The 19,793-nt window shown below is 32.8% G+C and overlaps 3 protein-coding genes across 7 annotated transcripts; 2 read left to right on the top strand and 1 right to left on the bottom strand.

The window, feature by feature from the left end:
• The first annotated feature begins 1,995 nt into the window (after nucleotides 1-1,995).
• On the top strand, nucleotides 1,996-3,114 carry BNAA09G27420D. Of its 3 annotated transcripts, none has more exons than XM_013859296.3 (4): nucleotides 1,996-2,182; nucleotides 2,281-2,438; nucleotides 2,743-2,871; nucleotides 2,970-3,114. In XM_013859296.3, exons 1-3 carry the CDS (start codon nucleotides 2,108-2,110, stop codon nucleotides 2,825-2,827), a joined length of 318 nt encoding a protein of 105 aa, XP_013714750.1. In that variant the 5' UTR covers nucleotides 1,996-2,107; the 3' UTR covers nucleotides 2,828-2,871; nucleotides 2,970-3,114. The 3 variants fall into 3 exon arrangements, with proteins under 3 accessions (XP_013714750.1, XP_013714749.1, XP_013714748.1); XM_013859295.3 differs by having other exon boundaries at nucleotides 2,963-3,114; XM_013859294.3 differs by having other exon boundaries at nucleotides 2,743-3,114.
• A 36-nt stretch (nucleotides 3,115-3,150) lies between these two features.
• Nucleotides 3,151-6,921, bottom strand: LOC106418568 (nonsense-mediated mRNA decay factor SMG7-like). 3 transcript variants are annotated; one of them, XM_013859292.3, is made up of 6 exons: nucleotides 6,647-6,921; nucleotides 6,226-6,342; nucleotides 5,645-6,154; nucleotides 5,456-5,578; nucleotides 5,199-5,362; nucleotides 3,151-5,122 (listed from the first exon to the last, which is right to left on the bottom strand). In XM_013859292.3, the coding sequence occupies exons 2-6, from the start codon at nucleotides 6,256-6,258 to the stop codon at nucleotides 3,376-3,378; spliced, it is 2,577 nt and encodes an 858-aa protein (XP_013714746.1). In that variant the 5' UTR covers nucleotides 6,259-6,342; nucleotides 6,647-6,921; the 3' UTR covers nucleotides 3,151-3,375. The 3 variants fall into 3 exon arrangements, with proteins under 3 accessions (XP_013714746.1, XP_013714745.1, XP_013714747.1); XM_013859291.3 differs by having other exon boundaries at nucleotides 6,226-6,325; XM_013859293.3 differs by lacking the exon at nucleotides 6,647-6,921 and adding an exon at nucleotides 6,520-6,595 and having other exon boundaries at nucleotides 6,226-6,325.
• Nucleotides 6,922-16,284: 9,363 nt separating this feature from the next.
• LOC106417955 (protein RALF-like 4) lies at nucleotides 16,285-17,065 on the top strand. Its single transcript, XM_013858661.2, has one exon. The coding sequence runs from the start codon at nucleotides 16,432-16,434 to the stop codon at nucleotides 16,765-16,767; it is 336 nt and encodes a 111-aa protein (XP_013714115.1). The 5' UTR covers nucleotides 16,285-16,431; the 3' UTR covers nucleotides 16,768-17,065.
• Nucleotides 17,066-19,793: the final 2,728 nt, after the last annotated feature.

The following is a 19,793-nucleotide window of genomic DNA, read 5'->3' as shown; positions in this document are numbered from 1 at the left end:
TTTTTCAATTTTTTGGAATTTAAAGTTCGTTTTAATTTTTTAGAAAATTTTGGAAGAATTTTTATTTTTTAAAAAGAAAAATAAAATTTATTTTCAATTTTAATTTCAAAATTAATTTTATAAAAATCTTCTTTATTTTTTTAATTTTTTTGGAATTTTAAAGATCTTATTAAGTTTATAGAGAATTTTTTATATTTAATATGTACCAAATAAAAGTAAACATGTTAGTAAGTACATTGAAAGTGCCAGTAGCCCAGTGGTAAAATACCTTCCCATTTGACCAACCAACCTGGGTTCGACTCCAGGGGTTTACATATTTTTAATTTCAAATCGTGTAAAACGACGTCGTTTCATCTCATTTGAAAACGACGTCGTTTCACTTAACGTCAACAATAAACGACGTCAAATATTTCTGTTAAATTTGTTGACGGCGTGCTAAATTGGCAAGTCAGCGAAAACATTGTTAATTAATTCTAAAGTCAATGAAAGTTTGGTGTTTTTTTGGCCAGCCCCAAAGTTCATGTTTGTTTTGGCAATTCGTGTAAAATTGAGGTTTTTTTTGGCCGAATTCCCTTTTTAGATTTATAGATTGATCGACCTCATGCCGGTTGGATTAGTGAATAGTGATGTAATCAATCAAAAGTCAACTAAACCAATAATATTTGTGGAAACATCCTCTGGCTTATTAGTTAAGATTTAAATGTTTACATTAGGTTTAAGGTTTTGATTTCTAAAAGATGCAATTTTTGAACCCTTTAACAAAAAATGGTGTAATTTCTTGAAGATATAAAATGTAAGGTTATCGAAATTTTCAAAATGCTATGGACAGATTTATTCACTGTGGTCATTTGCGGAGAAAAAATATCCATCTAAAATATCTTAAATTGTCTGTCGATCCGGATATTACGAAAAGAGCTATTGTAATATTATGCGTAAAGTTCTTACATATAGTTTATAATAATAATAATAGTAATAACAATAATAATAATAATAATAATAATAATAATAATAATAATAATAATAATAATAAGTATATGATGATATACCTTTATGAAAAATTTCATAGGATAGTTATTTTAAATTATTTTTACAAAATAGTCTTTAAAGAGAAAAATGACTAAAATAAATTTTATTAAAAGGTAAAAATACATTTATACTTTATGGTTAACTAATCTAAACTTATAGTTTAGAGTTAAGGGATGGAGTTTCCAGTATATTGTTTTAAATTAAAAAAAATAAAATTAAAAATTAAAAAATAAAATTTTAAAATTAAAAAGGATTTTTTTGGTCTTTTTTTTGAAGACTACTTTTGTAATAAAAACTTAAAAATTGTTATTTGAGAACCCTATACTTTTTTTTTTGAAGATTACCCATCGTTGTTGGATTTCATGAACCGTGCAAGCGAACGCACCCAAAAACATAGCTACAGTGGAAAAACTTTTGGATGTTAAGATCATGAGCCATGAGGGGGACATTTCACCCTAATAGTTGGGAAAAATTAATTCAAATATGATTTTCTTTAGAAAATATATAAACAGAGTCAAATAAAAAAAACTCAACCATAATTATAGGAAATATTTGAAATAACAAAATATTTTGATTTTTTTAAAACGTTGGATATATTATGATATTACAAACTCTAAGAAATATTACAAACGATTCTACAGTCGATTATTCTACATGCAGATTTACGCCTGACTGCATCATCTGAACCACTTTGTCGGATCTATGCATTTTGCTGCAATATCTCTTGTAAGCTGTTTCTCTATTAATTCGCATAATTTTGCATTTTGTAAGAACTGAAACTCGGACTTCAAGGTGTATAAGTATTATAGAACTCTTGGTTAAAACCAACGGACCTTCCACCATAATAATTATAGGAAATAATTTAAATAACAAAATGTTGACAATTTTTTTTTTTGAAATAACAGAATATTTTGATTTTTAAAAAAACTTAAATCATAGCAAAAGTTTAAAAAAAAAAGAAAGATTAAAGTCAACAACACATAAACCAAAATCATACCGGAAGGAACCATTTCGGTTAAACATGATCGGGTTCTAACTTCCTTCTAATTCTCTCGTCTCTTTCCTTGGAAATAAACCAGAGATGGAGAAGAAGCAGAGATCAGAGATATCGTCAACGGAAGCTGTTCTTCTCGGAGCTCTAGCTCCAGGCGTCAATGTCAGTACTTCCTTCTTACCACCCCCTTTTGTGTAGATGCTCTGTTTCTTTTTGGTTTGGTTTCTAAAACCCTAGTTGGGATCGGATCTGTTATACAGGCTCCAACATGGAACGCTCTGAGATTCGCGTTTCTTCTGCTTGGTCTCTGTCTCACTTTCATGCTCTCCATAGCTTTCACCAGTGGCCAATCCATGTTGCTTTTTCACGTCGGCTTCCTCATTGTAATCGCATCTTCTCTCTTTGTCCTCCTCAATTGGTATGTTACTTCCCCCTTTCTCTGAATTGGTGTTATCAAGTTGATGATCTGTGTGTGGATAGCTTAAGGTGTTCTGTTTCATGGGGTCTAAATGAGTACTTATGCATCTTGGTCTTTGTGGAATTGAGTTTGGGGGGTCATATAAGGGTTCTCAGTTCTCTAGTTTTGTATGTGCTTTGAAAAGATATCATCTTTTGTGTTGTTTTGTTGTTCTCTGAGGGTTTATGAGATTCTAGAGGTGGATGTTGTGGAAAAGGTGGGAGTCTTTCACCATCTTGAAGACCTGATAAAAAACCTTCTGCAGGTTTCTTGCTCAGACAGGGTTAGTACCAGTTGAGACACAGATGCAGGAGTTGAACTTGACACCTACTACTGATAAAAGCAATTGATCATCCACGCGCTGTGCTTTTAGTTACTCAGACGCAGACACAAAGTAACTGAACATTCTATAGCAAAGCAAATACGAGGATTATATTTTGGTATTCTTTGTTTTATTTTCTTTTCTTTTCTTTGGCTTGATTGAGGATGCAGAAGCACAAACAGCTAGGGAACTACACCAGAACTTCATCTTGATCAGGGTTTGATTTATCAATTGTCCAACATTAGCTCCTTTCTTATTTGTAATTCCCGGAACTAAGTTTATTAAGATGATTGTTATTGACGGTGATTCCTCTCATATTTATCCTTGTTTATATTGGATTCAGGGGCAATCTAACTCAAATTCGTCCCTCATGTTGAAACAAAAAAACTTACAAAACTTTTGAAGTTTACTTTGTTTGTTTATCTACAACCAAACTTTTTCTTGATATGTTTGTTACAACTCGAGAAAACATTCTCTTGCAAAATTGAGCAACAAATACAAGGAAACAAGACGATAACTATAGGTAGTTTACAACTTGCCAAACTGGGACAGTTTCCTTTACTCACTTGTGCATCTCTAGTTGTTCATGTATGCAGGAGAAGGTTCTCTTAACCTCTGACCGTTCTCCTTGAGCTCTTTCTCTCTCAAGTACCGAAGAAACGGTCCAGGGTCATCACTGAAGCCGTAAGCCTCCTTTGTGCTTTGTTGACCGTTGCACAACTTTTGTCCTCTAGGTTCATGGGCTTCTTCCATGTGGAGCTGAGGATAAAACATTGAGTTTTCTGAAGACACCATTGATTGATCATTTGGTGTCCCGTACCTAGCTAAGAGACTGAACTTGGGTGATCCATGAGCCAGGAAGTTTCTCAAATTGTTTGTCCCCTGAGCCTCGTAAGAATAGGCTGGTCTAAGATTCTGACTTTCTCTGTATCTACGTAACCATTCAGAAGAAGAAATACCAACACGGGGCGGGTTTGTGTATGACTTCATGAAACCAGGGGGTTCCATATATCTTGTCTGGTCTGCTTTGTTCACATTAACACCATTGTGAAACCAAGAAGCGTCTTCAGGCAGTAATGGAGCAGACGGAGTAGGAGGTGAATAAGAAGAAGCAGGATGCTCTGTAGTGCTACTAACTGAGAGACTATCAAAGGATGTCACAGGACCTGTTTCATCAATAGGGCTCAAACCATTCGGTTTGCTTTTCTCTTTACTCTTGTCAACTACCCAAGCGCTCAGTGATGGAGGTCTTTCTGAGACTATCTCTTCTTCTAGATGCTGATCTGTATTCTTAAGACCTTGCGTGAAGCTGAAGCTTCCAGAGTTAGTATCCTGTGGGCTATGGCTCGCAATGAGTGATGAGGTACGTCTTAGGCTTTCATCAGATGAAGTTATTGTTTGGTTTTCTGAAGTTGTGTTATCAGAGCTGAGTGGCTTCGTTGCAATGCTAGAAGAAGAGATTGGAGCAGATTGACACCTTACGAGCGGCTTGAGAAGAATGACTTCTTCCTCTTCTGCAGGCACAGCTCTTTCATTCCCACAACCACAAGGGATGATCTCAACCTTTCCTATAGTAACACGTTTTCTGTAAAAGAGCTCTTCTTTGCGTTGTCTTTCACCTGAAGCTGTGTAGAAACGAGCCCCTTGCTTGTCAAAGAATAACCACTTCTGCTTACTTGTGATCTCAATAGCGGAATTGATAATCCGTTGAAGACGAAGTTCTTTGCCTCTCTCAAAACTCTCTCTTAGTTCCATATGACTTGTGAAATCTAGAAGTAAATGCACAGGAGCCAGAGGAGCCAAGGACCTTAGTTCATGATCCTCCCAAAAAGCTACCATCACCTTAGCAGAACAGTTTTGTCCTTTCACCTTTAAGCGGTTCAAGAAATCAACAAGTTTGCTAAAGAAGTAAGATATCGCAATCTCGCTCTTCTCATCAAGCCTGCATTCTTCTTCCTTGTGAAGTAGAAACGGTAAGTAGTCAAGAAATACAAGTAGAGCAGGTAGGAGAGGGCAAGAATCCAAGGGACTAGTCTTCAAACACCTCTCAACAACTCGCCCCATGACGATGAACACCATTGTTAATGCTAAGTTTGTAAGCTTTGCTTCCTCTTTCACGTTGTCTGGTGCATTAAACTCGGCTAAGTTGTGGAAGATGAAGACGAAAACCGCAACAAGTTGGATGATTCTATAAGGTCCCTTTCTCGCGGGGTCCATAACTTGATAAGACTCCAACATGGCTTCTAGGTTTCTATCATCCACTGCAAATGCTGCATCCAATTCTCTTATAGTTGATGCAAATGTGCAACCAAACTCATCCAAACTGAAACAAACCATACAGAACTAAGAGAAGAACAGCTTGGGTCATCAAGATCTTGAGTTGAAAGAAAAGAACAGACCTGGATTTAAGGAAGAAGAAGCTAATTGTTCTAACAACCAGTGTCCATAAATCACTTCCAGTCTTTAATCCTCCTTTTGCTTTCACAGTGACATTTCTCTCTGATGGGTTTAAGAAGTTAAACTCTGCATCAGTAGATAGAGACTGCAAATGAGAAGACCTGTTCTGCAGTAGTTAAAACAAGCATTTTGAGCAACACAAGGCATACACAGTCTAACTGCAACTAGTAGGGAGAGAGAGTATGAGTGAATCAATCACCTTCTCAAACAACAAAAGAAGATTGTTAGAAGCACCAGGAAAAGGTTCTTTCACAGCTAAGCTTCTCACACAGTGGTACAGAGCCAAGAACTCATCACCAACATAAGTGGCCAATACAGCTAGCTACACAATATCAAGAAAAATCACTTACAAAATGGCTAATAAACAAAAGAAAAAGAGTTAAGTTACCTGGTTATGAGGATTGCCACTATCAGGCCAAGACTTTGCAGCTTCAAGATAGTAAGTAGCTGAAGTTGACCAATCACAATGTCCATGTGTTTTCAGATACTGTTCTCTATACCTTTCTAGATCTCCAAGACAGATATAGAAACGATGGCATAAGAATCTGCTTTTGCCTCCAGATTCCTCAGAGAGCCCCTTGTAGTAATATCCTCTGACTTTAGAAATCAGATTCCTGTAAAACTCTGCAGCTCTCAACAGAAACAGCTTGAATGCTTTCATATGAGTGTTTGACTTGGAAGGATCATCTGCTTTGAGGCCTTTGCGAAACTCGTCGATGTGTTTATAGTGAAGCTTCCAGAGACAGAACTCTACTTCTTGAAGCTCTTCTTGCTGGAGATTGGTTTTGAAGATTTGCTCGTAGGTCGAACCTGCTTTTGTGTATAGCTCTGAAACATCTGGATGCAGTATACCCTTTGTGTGGATTAATGTCCATAGCTGCTTCTCAATGTTGTTCACCTGAGAAAGAGATCATTAGTAAGATTCTTTCAAGCTAAAAAAAAAAGCATCAAGATGGTTTTTTACTTTACCTCTACAAGAAAATTACTTTTGGATGCTTCCATCTTCTTTGGAATTAGACAAAGATCTTATAGGTGTGTTTGACAAGTGACAAGAGAGCACAAAAGCATCCTGAGAAAGAATGAAAACTAACAAAGATTAAGAATCAGACACTGTGTTTGGTCTGCAAGAAAACAATTTTAAATCAACAACGTCAACTGGGTAAGCTCAAAGTCACAAGCTTTGAGAGAGTTTAATGAAACCCAGAAGATGAAATCTTTAAAAGAGTTACAAGTGACAAAAGCATCAAAGAGAAAAGAACACACATCAGATGGAGCTTAAAGAGACATCAACATCACAAAAGCAGAGTAGAAAAGAGAGGGGAAGAAGAAAATCGGAGGAGAGAATGAATCTTTTAGATGGAAAACGATGACACTAAGAAGAAGAGGTTACCAGAAGAAACTTGGACGTACGGACGTTTAGACAGGAACAGCTAAAGGCAGAAGGAGCCAAGCTTAGTGTATATCACATGGAAGAGAGAGAGAGAAGATAAGTCAGTTGTGAAACGGACAAAGTAGAAAGGTAGCTGATGATGATAATGATGATGCTGCTGAATTGATGATGATGATGATGATGATGATGAGGATGATGGAGATGCAAAGGTGGATACATATCTAATCCATTAGTCCACTTCTTCTTCTAAGTGCCCCCAACATTTTGATTTTGTTTTCTTTGAATGATTTTCTTAACCATGCTAATTAATTTTCAATTGATTAGGTTAACAGGAGTTACGGAGCAAATCAAATTCACACACTTTTGTAGATTCCTTGACGTTAAAGCCAAACTTTCTTTATATTTTTAATACTATGGTATCATTCATGACTTTAGCTAAGATGAGTCATGAGACTCGATCTAGAGGATAAGCGATTAAGGTTAAAAAAATGGGACCACCAAATATTTTAGACCATCAATTTTTATTTTGTTATGATAATATTAATAATTATTATACATTTTCTTAAGACCACCAAAAATTATTTATCACAATATTATTGTTTTTTTTTTATTAACTTGAAGTATCCCAGACTCATGGAGAGGTCCAGACGTTTCGTCATATTTTATAAGACGTTTTAGTTAAAAGTACAAAAAGGAAGTATATTAATTATATATTAACAGTGGAAACATTTTCCAACTTCTATGCATAACGTTTTATAAATTAAGACAAAAATCTTAAACATCTTATATTATACGATAAAGTATAATTAGTTATTTATAAGCATTACTAAAAGTATTATTTAATATTTTGAATTAATAAATATGAAAATCATATACATTTTTAGTCGAAAGCTTCTGCTAATCACTATATTCTTCTTCTTTTTTTAGTATCTTACAAGCTTACTATGGACGACGTATAGTGAGGTTCGACAATGAAACACCTGCGGACCTTGGCATGGGCATTAACCCAAATGTGGTTAACAACTGTTTTTGTTTTGTGAGACTGCAGTCTTGATATCATTACGAATGGGTGAAATTATTTTCCGCCCAGCCTAAATAATTGTTAATAAATGATAATAAATCATTTTATTTATCAGATATATTTCTAAAAATAAGATAAGAACAAAACAAAATATTTTGACAGATCCCATGTAACAGAGACGTCCAACATATAAATCAATAAATTGTCTTATTATGATTTAATAACCAAAGTAATTAAATGATTTTTATTGTACAAAACAGTTGTCTTATTCCTATTTTGAAAAATACTATAATTTTTTTATCCTTGCACCTTTCAAAATACATAATTAAGACTCCGAATTCCTTTCTCTTTTATCTTTTGTGAAATTGTATCTTCTTTTTTTTTTCCATCTGATTATTATTATAAAAGGGAACAAAGTCCAAATGGGCAAAGCCCAACATAAAGAACGAAAGGCCTAAACAAACGGGCCAGCTTTACAAAACTTTATGGGTCAACAGCCCAATAGAGGCAAAAACTGTCGAGAAGGAAAACGCCACGAGCCACCACGTGTCTGATCGACACACGATTCGAGAACACGCGTCAAGACCGGAGCCATCTCCTTCCCCGGAGAGGTTACGTCGGAGATCCGCCATCAGCAGAGACAATTCGGTGAAGAACCACCCATGCAGAGAAGCATCACATAAACAAAACGCAACCGAATCATCGATTCAGAAAAGATATCACCGTCTTCAATCGATCCATCTGATTCCGATGAAGAGGTAGATCGAGAGTCGGTGGGAGAGAGAAGAACTTGAATCGACAATCAAACTGAGCCGGCGAAAACAGCGCTAACGGAGCCACCGAATCCCGAAGACAGAAGCCGGCGAAGCGTGTGCTAAGGAAGCCACCGCTTCCCAGAAGCAAAAGACGGACGATCATCGAAGGATGTAACGCCGGAGGCAAAGCCGGTCGGAAAAACCGAAACTGGAAACCCAAAAACAAAAACTATCAGACTCTCTCATCCTCTTAACAAACCTAGAAACTTCCTGAAAGATTTTTTTTTTTTTTTGGTAAGAAGATTAGAGGAGAGAGAGCCTCCTGGTCCTTAACCTAAATCCCATACAATAATATTTTTGTTGATAGACAAAAACTTGTCTCATCGTAGATAATTTGCTTCACCATTCTTTTTGGATTTTAAGCCGATTCACTTTTATCTTTTTCTAGTTCGGTTTCAAATTATGTTGAAACTCTGGACTTTCATTGTGTGTACTCGTGATTTCAAATTCTTATTGTGGATACTATAGCTTTCTTGATATTTACACAAGGAATCGTGGAAATAAAATAAGATGACATTGATATAGATGTTCTTATAAATTACTATACAATATTATGCAATAATAAACTGAAAAATTCTTCACTGAATATACTCTCGATCAATCTCATATACTACTTTGTATATAGTATGTCTCATATTATAGATTAATGGATTGTGTAAATTGCATGTATTTTTCTGGTCAGATATTCACGACTAGTTGTATATTTTTGTTTATTGTTATACTGATGTATGATAAGCTAAACTATTAAAGATTAAGGATAAAAGTCCACGAAATCTTCACCTAAATCTCATATTAGAAAATTTAATAAACCAGAGGATAGATTACAATATTTTTCACTAGATATAATCTCAAAAATGACGCGTCTCGTTTGTTATAGTATGGACCCCTTCGTATTAAAAACAAAGACAAACTGTGCACGCAATTGAATGGAAATGTACCAGCACAACTTCTCTTCGTGATTTTGATTAAATAAATAAAGAGAGGAAATATCTTTGATGATTGATGTCGATCTATGAAGATAGATACATTTCCTTTATTTTTTATTAAGTTTTGTGAAAAGGTTATTTGTTGGGTTTTATATTCAGAAGCACCCCATGAAGGTGTCTACGTACATCCTACAAAGTAAGTAAGCCTTCGTAAACTGTAAGAGACATTTTCAATGTTCCCTTTTTTATTATTAATCTGGGGTATCCCAAATTTATAGAAGGACATATACTAATTTTCAAAAGAAGGTGAAATCCACAAGATAAATGATTTATCTGGATATTCAAATAAAATCTAAAATATGGCTTATTTCTGTATCTTCATAACTCTGTTAGATTAGTCATTTAGCTTTTCATTCAATTTCATATATTGTTTGCCGAAAAACATGCGGATACGTCCACCTTACACAGATGTCTTAATCTCATCTGGCTCGTAGACTAGAAATCCAGAACTGTGGCCAAGTGGCAAGAGATTGTACGTTGCAGGAGTTGAAAACTCGATTTGCCTTGTAATACTTTTTTTTTGAACTTACCTTGTCATACTTTGTAGCAGATTTTTTTGGTTCAAAATTAATTCAAAATTAGTATACAAATAAACAAAATTAAAAATTAATATACAAATAAACAAAATTGACTTTTATATAAATTGACCAATTTTTCGTTGATAAAAAATAACAGAGTTTGAGCTGTCAATTAAACTTCGTTTGCATGTTTATTAATTTTTTTTAGCTTTTTACGTTTAAAATAATAAATACTAATTGATAAAAAAATCAAATTTGGTTGAGGAGGGAATCAAACACAGGTTAGAGCATTTACTAATCTGAATCTCAACCACTATGCCAAGCATCGTGACTCGTTGTTTTTATTCTCCATGGTGTTCTATTTATTGTAATTATGTGTTTTAGAAAAAAACCTAATGAATATTTCATTCTCATTATATTTATTAATATTTACAAGTTATATGTCCAACATAATAAAATAAAATTACAAAATATTCAGATTAATAATTTTTTCAAAATTTTCATATAATTCATAATATATAATACATACATAATGTATAAATATTTATGTTTTTTTAGAAAAAAACTAATGTATAAATATTTCTGTGTTTTAGAGAAAAAAACTAATGTATAAATATTTTTTCACAAAACCGAAAACTCAGAAATGTGGAAGGAAATCAGATTCAACGTGAAACATGTAAATGAGGGAAGAAGAAGCGTATTTGAGTGTTCAACAGTGTGTTTATAAGATGTCGGGTGGGATCTTTGCATTGGTGACGTAATTTGATCTGACCCGTATGTCCATATATATGAATATCATTGATAAAGATAACCAAATAATTAATATTATCATCACAATTTTTTTCTGAAAATGAATAAATATTTTTTCACAAATTTCATATAATTTATAATATATAATACATAATGTTGCGGAGATTTCTCGTGTTTAGAGATGCTAATTTTAATAAATACACTGCAACTAGATTAAGACATGCGCCTTGCGCGGAATAAACATTATATATAAAAATTATTTTATGTATTATATATTTTTACATATTATGAAATAATAAATATATATTGAATAATTAAAATTAAGTAACTATTACATATATAATTAAATTGGTACGAACGTATAAATCAATTTTACTAATCCAAACAATTTTTTAAAAAAAATTTGATAGGATATGTAATTAAATTTAAATGATATTAACATATATATTATATTTTTAATATTAATGTCTATTAAATGATGATTTCTACTCATATGTTTTTTTGATTATGCGTATCTTTAATAGCTAAAAATTTAAATTACTGATAACAAAATTTTCATTGTGGGATTAATAATTTTAGTAATTTATAATTTAAAAAAATTTATCAATGTTAGTTCAAAACTTTTATCAAAAAAAATTATTCAAAGTAAATTTTGAAACTAAAATATTTATTTATTCAATATGGTTTATAGTTTAATTTAGAATGATATATATACATATATATTTTAAATCTTAATGATTAATTAAATTAGACTTTTACTTATATGATTTTGTAATCATTTGTATTTTTTCATAACAAAATTTTGAAACCATGGATCCCAAAATTTGAATGTGAGACTTTTAACAGTCTTAGTAATTTATATTCATTTTTTAAAATTCAAAATATAATATATACAGAAAAATCTAAAATTTTATAATATGGTTATTGTGATTTTTTAATTATTTTAGTAGTTTAAAATTAAACAAATTTGATAGAAGATACAATATTTTTTTATCAGATCTTTATTATTAAAAATCATTGTTATATATACTTTAGCCACATTAGGTAATTCTGTAATTTTTATTTAAGAAAATAAAAAATGACATTAATAATGAATTTATGGTTAGTTTAATAAAAAACTTATTATATAATTAGATGAACCAACCTATTTCTCTAATAATTTTAAGAATCATCCTAGTGATGACATGTGGCTACAAAAAGAAGTTGTAATGTTTCACAAATAATATATAGGGGATATATAATATGAATATTTTGTAATTTTATTTTATTATTGTTTGACACATATCTTGTAATTTATTAATAAATATAATGAAAATGAAATATTCATTAGTTTTTTTTTCTAAACGCACAAGAACATTCATAAGTATAAATAGAACATCATAGAGAACATAAAAATGAGTCGGGCTACAAGAAAAGTTGTGAATAGCCGCAAACTAGCTACGGAAATTTTGTGGCCATAGATTTAAAGCTGCAAAAGCCACAAAATTGCCACACTCCAAAATTTGTGGCTATTTCGTAGCAAAATAACAACAAAAAAAAACACGTTGTAGCTTTTTGTAGAAAATTAGACGTAATTAGCCACATAATATTGTGGAAAAATAAAAGCTGCGATTAGCCACAAAATGATCGTGGAAAAATACAACCACAATGTAATTTGTGGCTGTTTGAAGAAATTATAAACCCTAAACATACCTTAGACTATAAACTTTTAATTTTTAATCAAAAATTCTAAAATTAAAACCAAAAGCTCTTAAATATAAACATCAAAAAATATATATATAATCCCCAAATTTTAAAGTTTTTAACTATAATCGTTATTATAATATACTCAAAAACATAAATCTAACACTTTAAAAAATTATAGTTTACCAAATATAATTGTTTCTAACCATGACCTCAAACCTTAAACATGAACCAAATAAAACCTTATACATCAAATTCCAAACTATATCATAAACTATAACCCCTAAACCTAACTCCAATAATCCCTATACCTCAAATTTCAAACCAAAATCATACACTAAACTCTTTACCCTATACACGAACTTCAAAACTTATATCTAAACTCACTTCTATGTCTCAAACCTGAAAACCTAAATCATAGATTCCAAACCTTAAACCCAATCCTTATATACCTCAAATTCTAGATCCTAAATAATAAGCACAAAAAGTTAAATATATAATTTCGTAAACTCTAAAGCTTAACACATAGATTCAAAACTCCAATACAAAATCTAAAACTTTAAACTTATAATACTTGATAAAAAGTTTCACTTGTATGAGAAATATTCAATTATTTCCATCTGAATACTATACATTCAATTATGTAAAATATATAAATATAGTTATGTGTAGGAACCTTATTTTACTACCATAGGACAACTGATATTTGTAAAGAATAATAAGAACAAAAAATAAAATTACAATACTAAAATACAAAAATAAAGAAGAATTGCAGAGTCGAGATAGTTAATTGAAGAATTACGCCCCGTAGTGTGACGGTTTCATGGCGCTCAGATTCCGAGGATACAACTGCAGCATTGTTTCTGTTTACCATCACCGAAAAACAGAATCTATCGACCCTGTTTCTGTGATGTACTCTCAGACTCAAAATAAAAAAAATACTAACATAACTATTCTGAATGAGAGAATCTTTTTGATGTTGATCAACGTATTGTCTTTCTACATTGCCATGAGGCTTTATATAGAAAAGTTGAGTACCACAAAACATTAAGTTTAGATTTTTCTTTACAAAACCAAAAAACGTATATGCATGGTTATGGAGTATTAAGTGTCATCAATAATCATAATGAAGAATGATTCTTCTCACTATTGACCGTAACTTGCAAAGATAATATTAGTGTCTTTGACCAAATCAATGCTAATATTTATTTTGCTATGGGTAAACATTTTTATATTTAACCAAATATAAAAGATAACCATGAAAATGATTTAAACCATAAGTTATTAGACATAAGTCTATCTTAACATATTTAAATCCAAATTCAAACCCAATATCCAATGTGTACATTTAAGTCACACATTTTAGAACTCCATTTCTCATTCAAATTAAACTTCATTTTTAACATATAAATACATTATTCATAATGTTCAAAAAATAATTCCAACAATGATAGGTAATAGCAGTCATATTAATCATATAAGTGGGAAAACTTTAGTGTTTGGCAGTTTATCATTTGGTATAGCTTAACATCCCAAACCTGGTTGTCTAATCAGTCAAGTTGTGGTTTCCTCACGTGACATCAAAGAAGTTGGGCTTAATTGACAGGAGGTGTACTTGGTTCTGTTTTAGTTGTTAGAACAAATATACTTTGGCGCTAATCTTACATCATGCTTTCATTTGATTTTCTAACACATGCTTGCATTTTTCAGCTGGTGATGAAAACAAAGACTGTCCATTTAGGATTCAGTTGGTTGCTTCTCACTGCTCAGAATCTTGACAAGGTTAGGCAATTTTATATCTTGAACAATGACTTGCATGATTGAGCTTATTGCCACTTGCCAGAATGTTGATAGCAACAGCCCGAAACCATTTAGTTGAAAGAAACGCAATGCTTAAGAAAACACATATACGCAACTGTTGTTCACAAATCTTGTCATTGTAACTTTTTATGGCTTTGAGGATTTGTCTTTACTCAAACTATCACTTGTTTTGCTGACCCACTTTTGTGGTCTAATATGTATTTGCGAATAGCATGACTCGTGATCTATCTAATCGTTTTAGTTTCTGGATGTGCAATGCAAAACTCGTGTATAACTCTCCTAGATAGAAGAACAGTTTCTGAGAGCAATTTTTATGGAAGGAACAGCTTGTACAAAGTATCCCCGTCTCTGTTTTTCTTCTGTAACTACTTGTCTTCCTGTCAAAGGTAATCTTTTCATTTCTTATTTCTCATGGAATGCAAACATATATACATATGCAAAGAATAACTTAACTATAGCCACTTTTAAAGGATACTATGAATGAGAGGCAGAGAACGTCGTGTGACTCGAAGCAGTGAGACAGTGGTTGCGTCACGTATCTCTTCAACTTGATCTTCCCTCTTCTCAGCCGTGATAGCCCTTCTCGAAGCAGTAAGAAATTGCTTGAGAAGAATCAAAAGTCTTTTCTCGAGAAGCAGCCGCCTCCATTTAGAGCTAACCCCCACGCCTTCTGCCTTGTTGAGCCAGAGCAAATCAGTAGGTTTAGTTTCTTTTTTTTTTAATTAGGGATAGATTAGTGAACTGGTTTAAATTTGTAAACATATTTTTTTGTAAACCATATTTTAATTTGTGAATCATGTCTAATTTGTAAATGAATCTCATTTTGTAAATCAATATTTATTTTGAAATATTTTTTTCTATATTAATTTTTATTTTTAATAATTAAATTAAAATTAATTGTATTATATTATAAAATAATTAATTTATATTTAAACATATTTGTGGACGAACCTATGATTTAGTTTGTGGCTAAGATAGCTACAAATACATTTTATGACTATTTGTGGATATTAGCCACAAAATATCATTGTAGCTAAATCGTGGCATAGCAACCATAAAATCATAGTTAACAAATTTTTGTGTGGCTGGTTGTAGCTATCCGTTAAATAGCCACAAATTTTAGTAATAGTCACAACTAATTTTCTAGCTATAATGAACTTTTCTTGTAGTACCGTTGGACTTTGTCGATGTAGGAATTCGATGTAGGAATATGATGGTTTCCCCCATTCCTCAAAACATTTCATGATTACATATGTAAATCTACGTTAAACACCTTGCATCGTCTTACACTGTCGTTCAAGTGTGGTGTATTTTGTATTTAATGTCACTCAAATTTATAGTTATACTACTTTATGGCATCATCTTGTATTCTTGTAAGTCTCCAGACATATATATCCATATTAAGTTAAAAAAAAAACGGCTTAGATTAAGTTTCAATACATTGTTTTGAAATATCATTGACGAAAAAATGTTTTAATCTATGAAAGCCAATGAACAAAATTGACAAACATAAAATCAATTATCCATTATATTCAATGTAATAACAAAGGAATCTAAAAATTAAAATGGACGAATTAGATTCATACAAATAAATGAAGTTGTTAGAGATGAATTCATGAAGATTTGATTACAATTTTACATGCATGAGAAGCTTGAAAAATGACCAGGAGTATTGCATCGGACAGAAAAAAAAATCCTATTATCAGTACACCTTCTGGAACCAAGATTCAATAGATATACGCGTTATGCATCTCGGTCTTAAGCCTTTCGAAATTGGTTACAAAACTGATGATAAACGTTTACAAGCTAATTTGAGCATATGATCAATATAACATAATAGAATAAGTTAGCCGATCAAAGAGGAGAGCCAAATATAAACATAACAAATATAGATCTAACCACCGAGCGGAAATAATGGGCAAAATTAGACCTGAAAAAGAGGTTAAAACCCTAATTTCAAAGTAACATAATTAATGACCACAAAAATAATTAAAAACACTACTCTATCTGTCTAACCCTTTTTTATCCTCAACAGAACCAATCGTTCATTTGTTCTTCTGCACAATCTCTCACATTTCTATTTCTCCCTCTCTTTTCACAAGGGAAGGGTGTAGAAGAAACCAAAAAAAAAAAACTTAAGCAAAAGAGTAATAATATAACTCAAAAAAACCAAACAAAAAAATAATACATAATGGGTGGTGTCAAGTTGTTATTCATCTTTGGTCTATTGATCTTAGCTATGGTAGCTAAATCCGTCAAAGCAACCTACCCATTAACTAAATCTTGCATCAATGGGCAAGGTTGCATCGGAGATGATGATGAACTTGAATCTCTAATGGATTCAGAGACAAACCGTCGTCAACTCGCTAGAGGACGTCGTTACATTGGCTATGACGCTCTCAAAAAGAACAATGTGCCTTGCAATAGACGTGGCCGATCTTACTACGATTGCAAGAAGAGGAGAAGGAACAATCCTTACAGGCGTGGATGCAGTGCAATCACGCATTGCTATAGGTACGCTAAGTGAGAACGAAATGATAGAGAGAGAGAATGCTATTATTCAACAACGTTCAACCTTTATCCTTCATTCTTGATCGATAATGATTTTTCTTTCTTTACGTACCCCATGTTATACGTATGATTCTTTTTATGTTTTTGAATTTAATCATCATCATGATGCATATAAGCTTTTGATTCGTTGATATATCGCCTATTTCCTTTGTTGTTGTCCTTTCATTTTGTTTCGTTCATATATTAAGTTCCGTTTGTCTATTATATACATCATGATATTTTGGTATTTATACAATTAAGCATTTGTTTTTAAACTAGGCCTTAATTGGACCTCTGTTCTTCTTTTATTTATCCATTTGTAATTTAAATGATACAAGCCACAAGAGTTGTCAAGCTTGAATGGGTCGATTGTCGCCACAAAGGGTTGCGGAAATATCCCTTTGATAAGACCAGAAGCCTGCGCCTATGTGAATCCACACAAAGACAGAGACCTACACTTGTATCCTAGAATGAATCCACAAACTAAGGAGACAAGCAAACGGACAAGAAATCTAAAGGAATCCACCTAAAGACTAATTGAACAAAACAAAGATAAACTTTGTAAACTGAATAATACTTTATTAATTTCGTGCAAGGGTGCTTTACAAATGAGACTTAGCTCAGTTTAAATAGAAAAGAACACAAATGCCTAAAAGAATAACTTGGAAAGAAATAATAAGTGAAAACTAGCCGTTGGACTAAGTTGGTGCAGAATCTTCCCCCAACGGCTCTCCAACGGCTCTCTAACGTCTATAATATTTCCTCGGAATTCATCGGTTTTTTCCGAGGAATACTAGTTTCCTCGGTATTCCGTCGGAATATTCCGACGAGATGAATTTTCCTCGGAATTCCGTCGGAATATTCCGAGGAAATTCCGAGGAAGCCAAATTTTGTGTTTCCTCGGAATTGCCTCGGAAATTCCTCGGTATATTCCGAGGAATTCATTTTCCGTCGGAACGTCCGTCAGAATACCGCTGTTTTCTTGTAGTGTTGTATCTTGTGAGTTTGGGCAGAAAGAAATGCATCCTTGGGATCTCCTTTGATGTCTGGATAGTCTCTAACTCGTGCCTGAACAGAAGGGGAAAGAGCAGTTGGTTTTCAATAACTCCAAGTGTGAATGCATCCATGTAAGGTAAGTTGACAAATAAGGGATTCATCTTGATCCCGTGGCTGCTGGTGCATGGTAGAAACTATCCAACTGCTCTTAGATATAATGAATAATCTCCTGGTTTCCAGACGTGAGTTTGAGTTGCACACTCCTTAAGCAAAGAATTACTTTCCTTAATTAGAACCAGTTCGGATGCAGTGTAGATAGTCTGACTTGTAACGGGAATATCTCCTAAACCATAACTCCTTTTGGTATGAAACCAATTCGCTGCGTGCTCTGCTTGAGTTGAGAATCTATAGCAACTGGTTTCACGGTTAAATTCCTCATGGTTGCAAAGATATCCTTCTTTGAGTGAACCTATGTTGCTGCTAGCTCCAATGTAGCTTGTATGGTTGATCTCATGAGTTGGTGGTCCAGCTACTGACTTGAGGTCCTCATCATTATCTCCATACAAAAGCGCCAAAGCTTATTTTAGGGATCAAATTCTATCGGTCTAGTATATGGAAAACTAATTTCTTATTATCAACAAAATGTGGTAGATAACTTTTGGTTTATGAGAAACCATATGAGGGCTTCATGCTTAAGTTTCTGAATGGAGAGCATGTATTTTGGGTTCAATTCTGAGGATCTCAATATCAAGGTTGTTTTGGATAGACAAAAAACCAAAACTAAACGGCACCTTTCATTTTGTGAGAAAGATTATCGGCTTCAGTTTAATATCTTAAACTGAACCTCCTCAAATTTACTATTGATTTTGTTAGTAGATTGTTTAGGAGTATTTTTTTTTCTTTCATAAAAATAACACATACTCAATTAAGACTATGTGAACCAAACTGGTAGCTCTAAATCCATGTTGACGATAACGAACAGTTGTTTCCGAGCACTGCGTGCAAAACTATCCGTTTTAGTATTTTGCGTTTGTGGAACATATATGACTTCGTTGTAAACGAAACTCTCCTTCAGGATTTTAATATCTTCCAAAGATGTTGCAGATCATCTTCTGGTTCTGAAACCATTTCTGGTTCTGAAACCATCTTCTGGTTCTGAAACCATCTTCACCAACTAAGAACAATCTGTCGCAAACGTCACATGAAACTGTCGTAGATTTCTCATGTTTCCATTGTCCAAATGAGCGCTTTTATTTCCAAATGTAGGAGTGACATGCAGGCTCTCGTATTCCTTGCCCATATTAGGCCTTCAAATTCCGATAGGGCACTATACCATCCTTGTCCCGAATAAATGTCATGTTCTTTTCATGATCCATCGGAAAACACCCATCCCAGTTTAGGAGTATAAAATATATAAATATTTAGTTATATGCATCCTACTATATAAAAGAAGCTAAATCCTAGCCTCCTAAGCCTTGCCACATGAACAAAATAATCAGAACCAACCATTATGCCATGTCATTCTGGACTGGACTTAAAAAAAAAAAACCAACCATTAAAATATGCGAAGAGTCACGGTTTAACCCGGTTCAACTCCAGTTACATCATAATAAAACAATGCATGCATTGATTGTTGATTATTAGTCTTCTAGTATTTATAGATCTCTCAAAGCGTATAACGTTAGAAGTGATAAAAGTAAGAAAGAGAAAGACAAAAGTGAGAAAAATGTGTAAATCAATTATGTGAAAGGTACTCTAAAAGTATAGGTAAGGGAATTATGGCTCAAAAAATCCGATCAAATCATGAAAATGAATTACGTTCTGACTGTAAAGCATTTTTACTTTTTAGAGTAAAAAATTAAAGTGGAAAACTTTTTACTCCGGGTTACTTTACAAATTTATTTGTTTCCTCTAGTTACTATATAGATGGAGTAAAAAGTATAGAAACATTACTCTCTTTTCATTTTTATTTTTCTTTTTTTTCACCTATTTATTTTGTTCTCATTT

This window comes from Brassica napus, chromosome A9 (assembly GCF_020379485.1).
Source record: "Brassica napus cultivar Da-Ae chromosome A9, Da-Ae, whole genome shotgun sequence".
NCBI classification, from domain to species: domain Eukaryota; kingdom Viridiplantae; phylum Streptophyta; class Magnoliopsida; order Brassicales; family Brassicaceae; genus Brassica; species Brassica napus.
Note: the sequence above shows the minus strand (reverse complement) of the source record. Positions and strands in the feature narration are given on the sequence as shown.

Excerpts from the sequence above, each read along its gene's own strand:
- BNAA09G27420D (XM_013859296.3), top strand. The coding sequence starts at position 2,108 with ATGGAGAAGAAGCAGAGATCAGAGATATCGTCAACGGAAGCTGTTCTT. Across the intron at positions 2,183-2,280 it reads CTCTAGCTCCAGGCGTCAAT|GCTCCAACATGGAACGCTCT; the intron begins GTCAGTACTTCC and ends TCTGTTATACAG. Across the intron at positions 2,439-2,742 it reads CTCTTTGTCCTCCTCAATTG|GTTTCTTGCTCAGACAGGGT; the intron begins GTATGTTACTTC and ends AACCTTCTGCAG.
- LOC106418568 (XM_013859292.3), bottom strand. The coding sequence starts at position 6,258 with ATGGAAGCATCCAAAAGTAATTTTCTTGTAGAG. Across the intron at positions 5,579-5,644 it reads GTGGCAATCCTCATAACCAG|CTAGCTGTATTGGCCACTTA; the intron begins GTAACTTAACTC and ends GATATTGTGTAG. Across the intron at positions 5,123-5,198 it reads TTCTTCTTCCTTAAATCCAG|TTTGGATGAGTTTGGTTGCA; the intron begins GTCTGTTCTTTT and ends GGTTTGTTTCAG.
- LOC106417955 (XM_013858661.2), top strand. The coding sequence starts at position 16,432 with ATGGGTGGTGTCAAGTTGTTATTCATCTTTGGTCTATTGATCTTAGCT.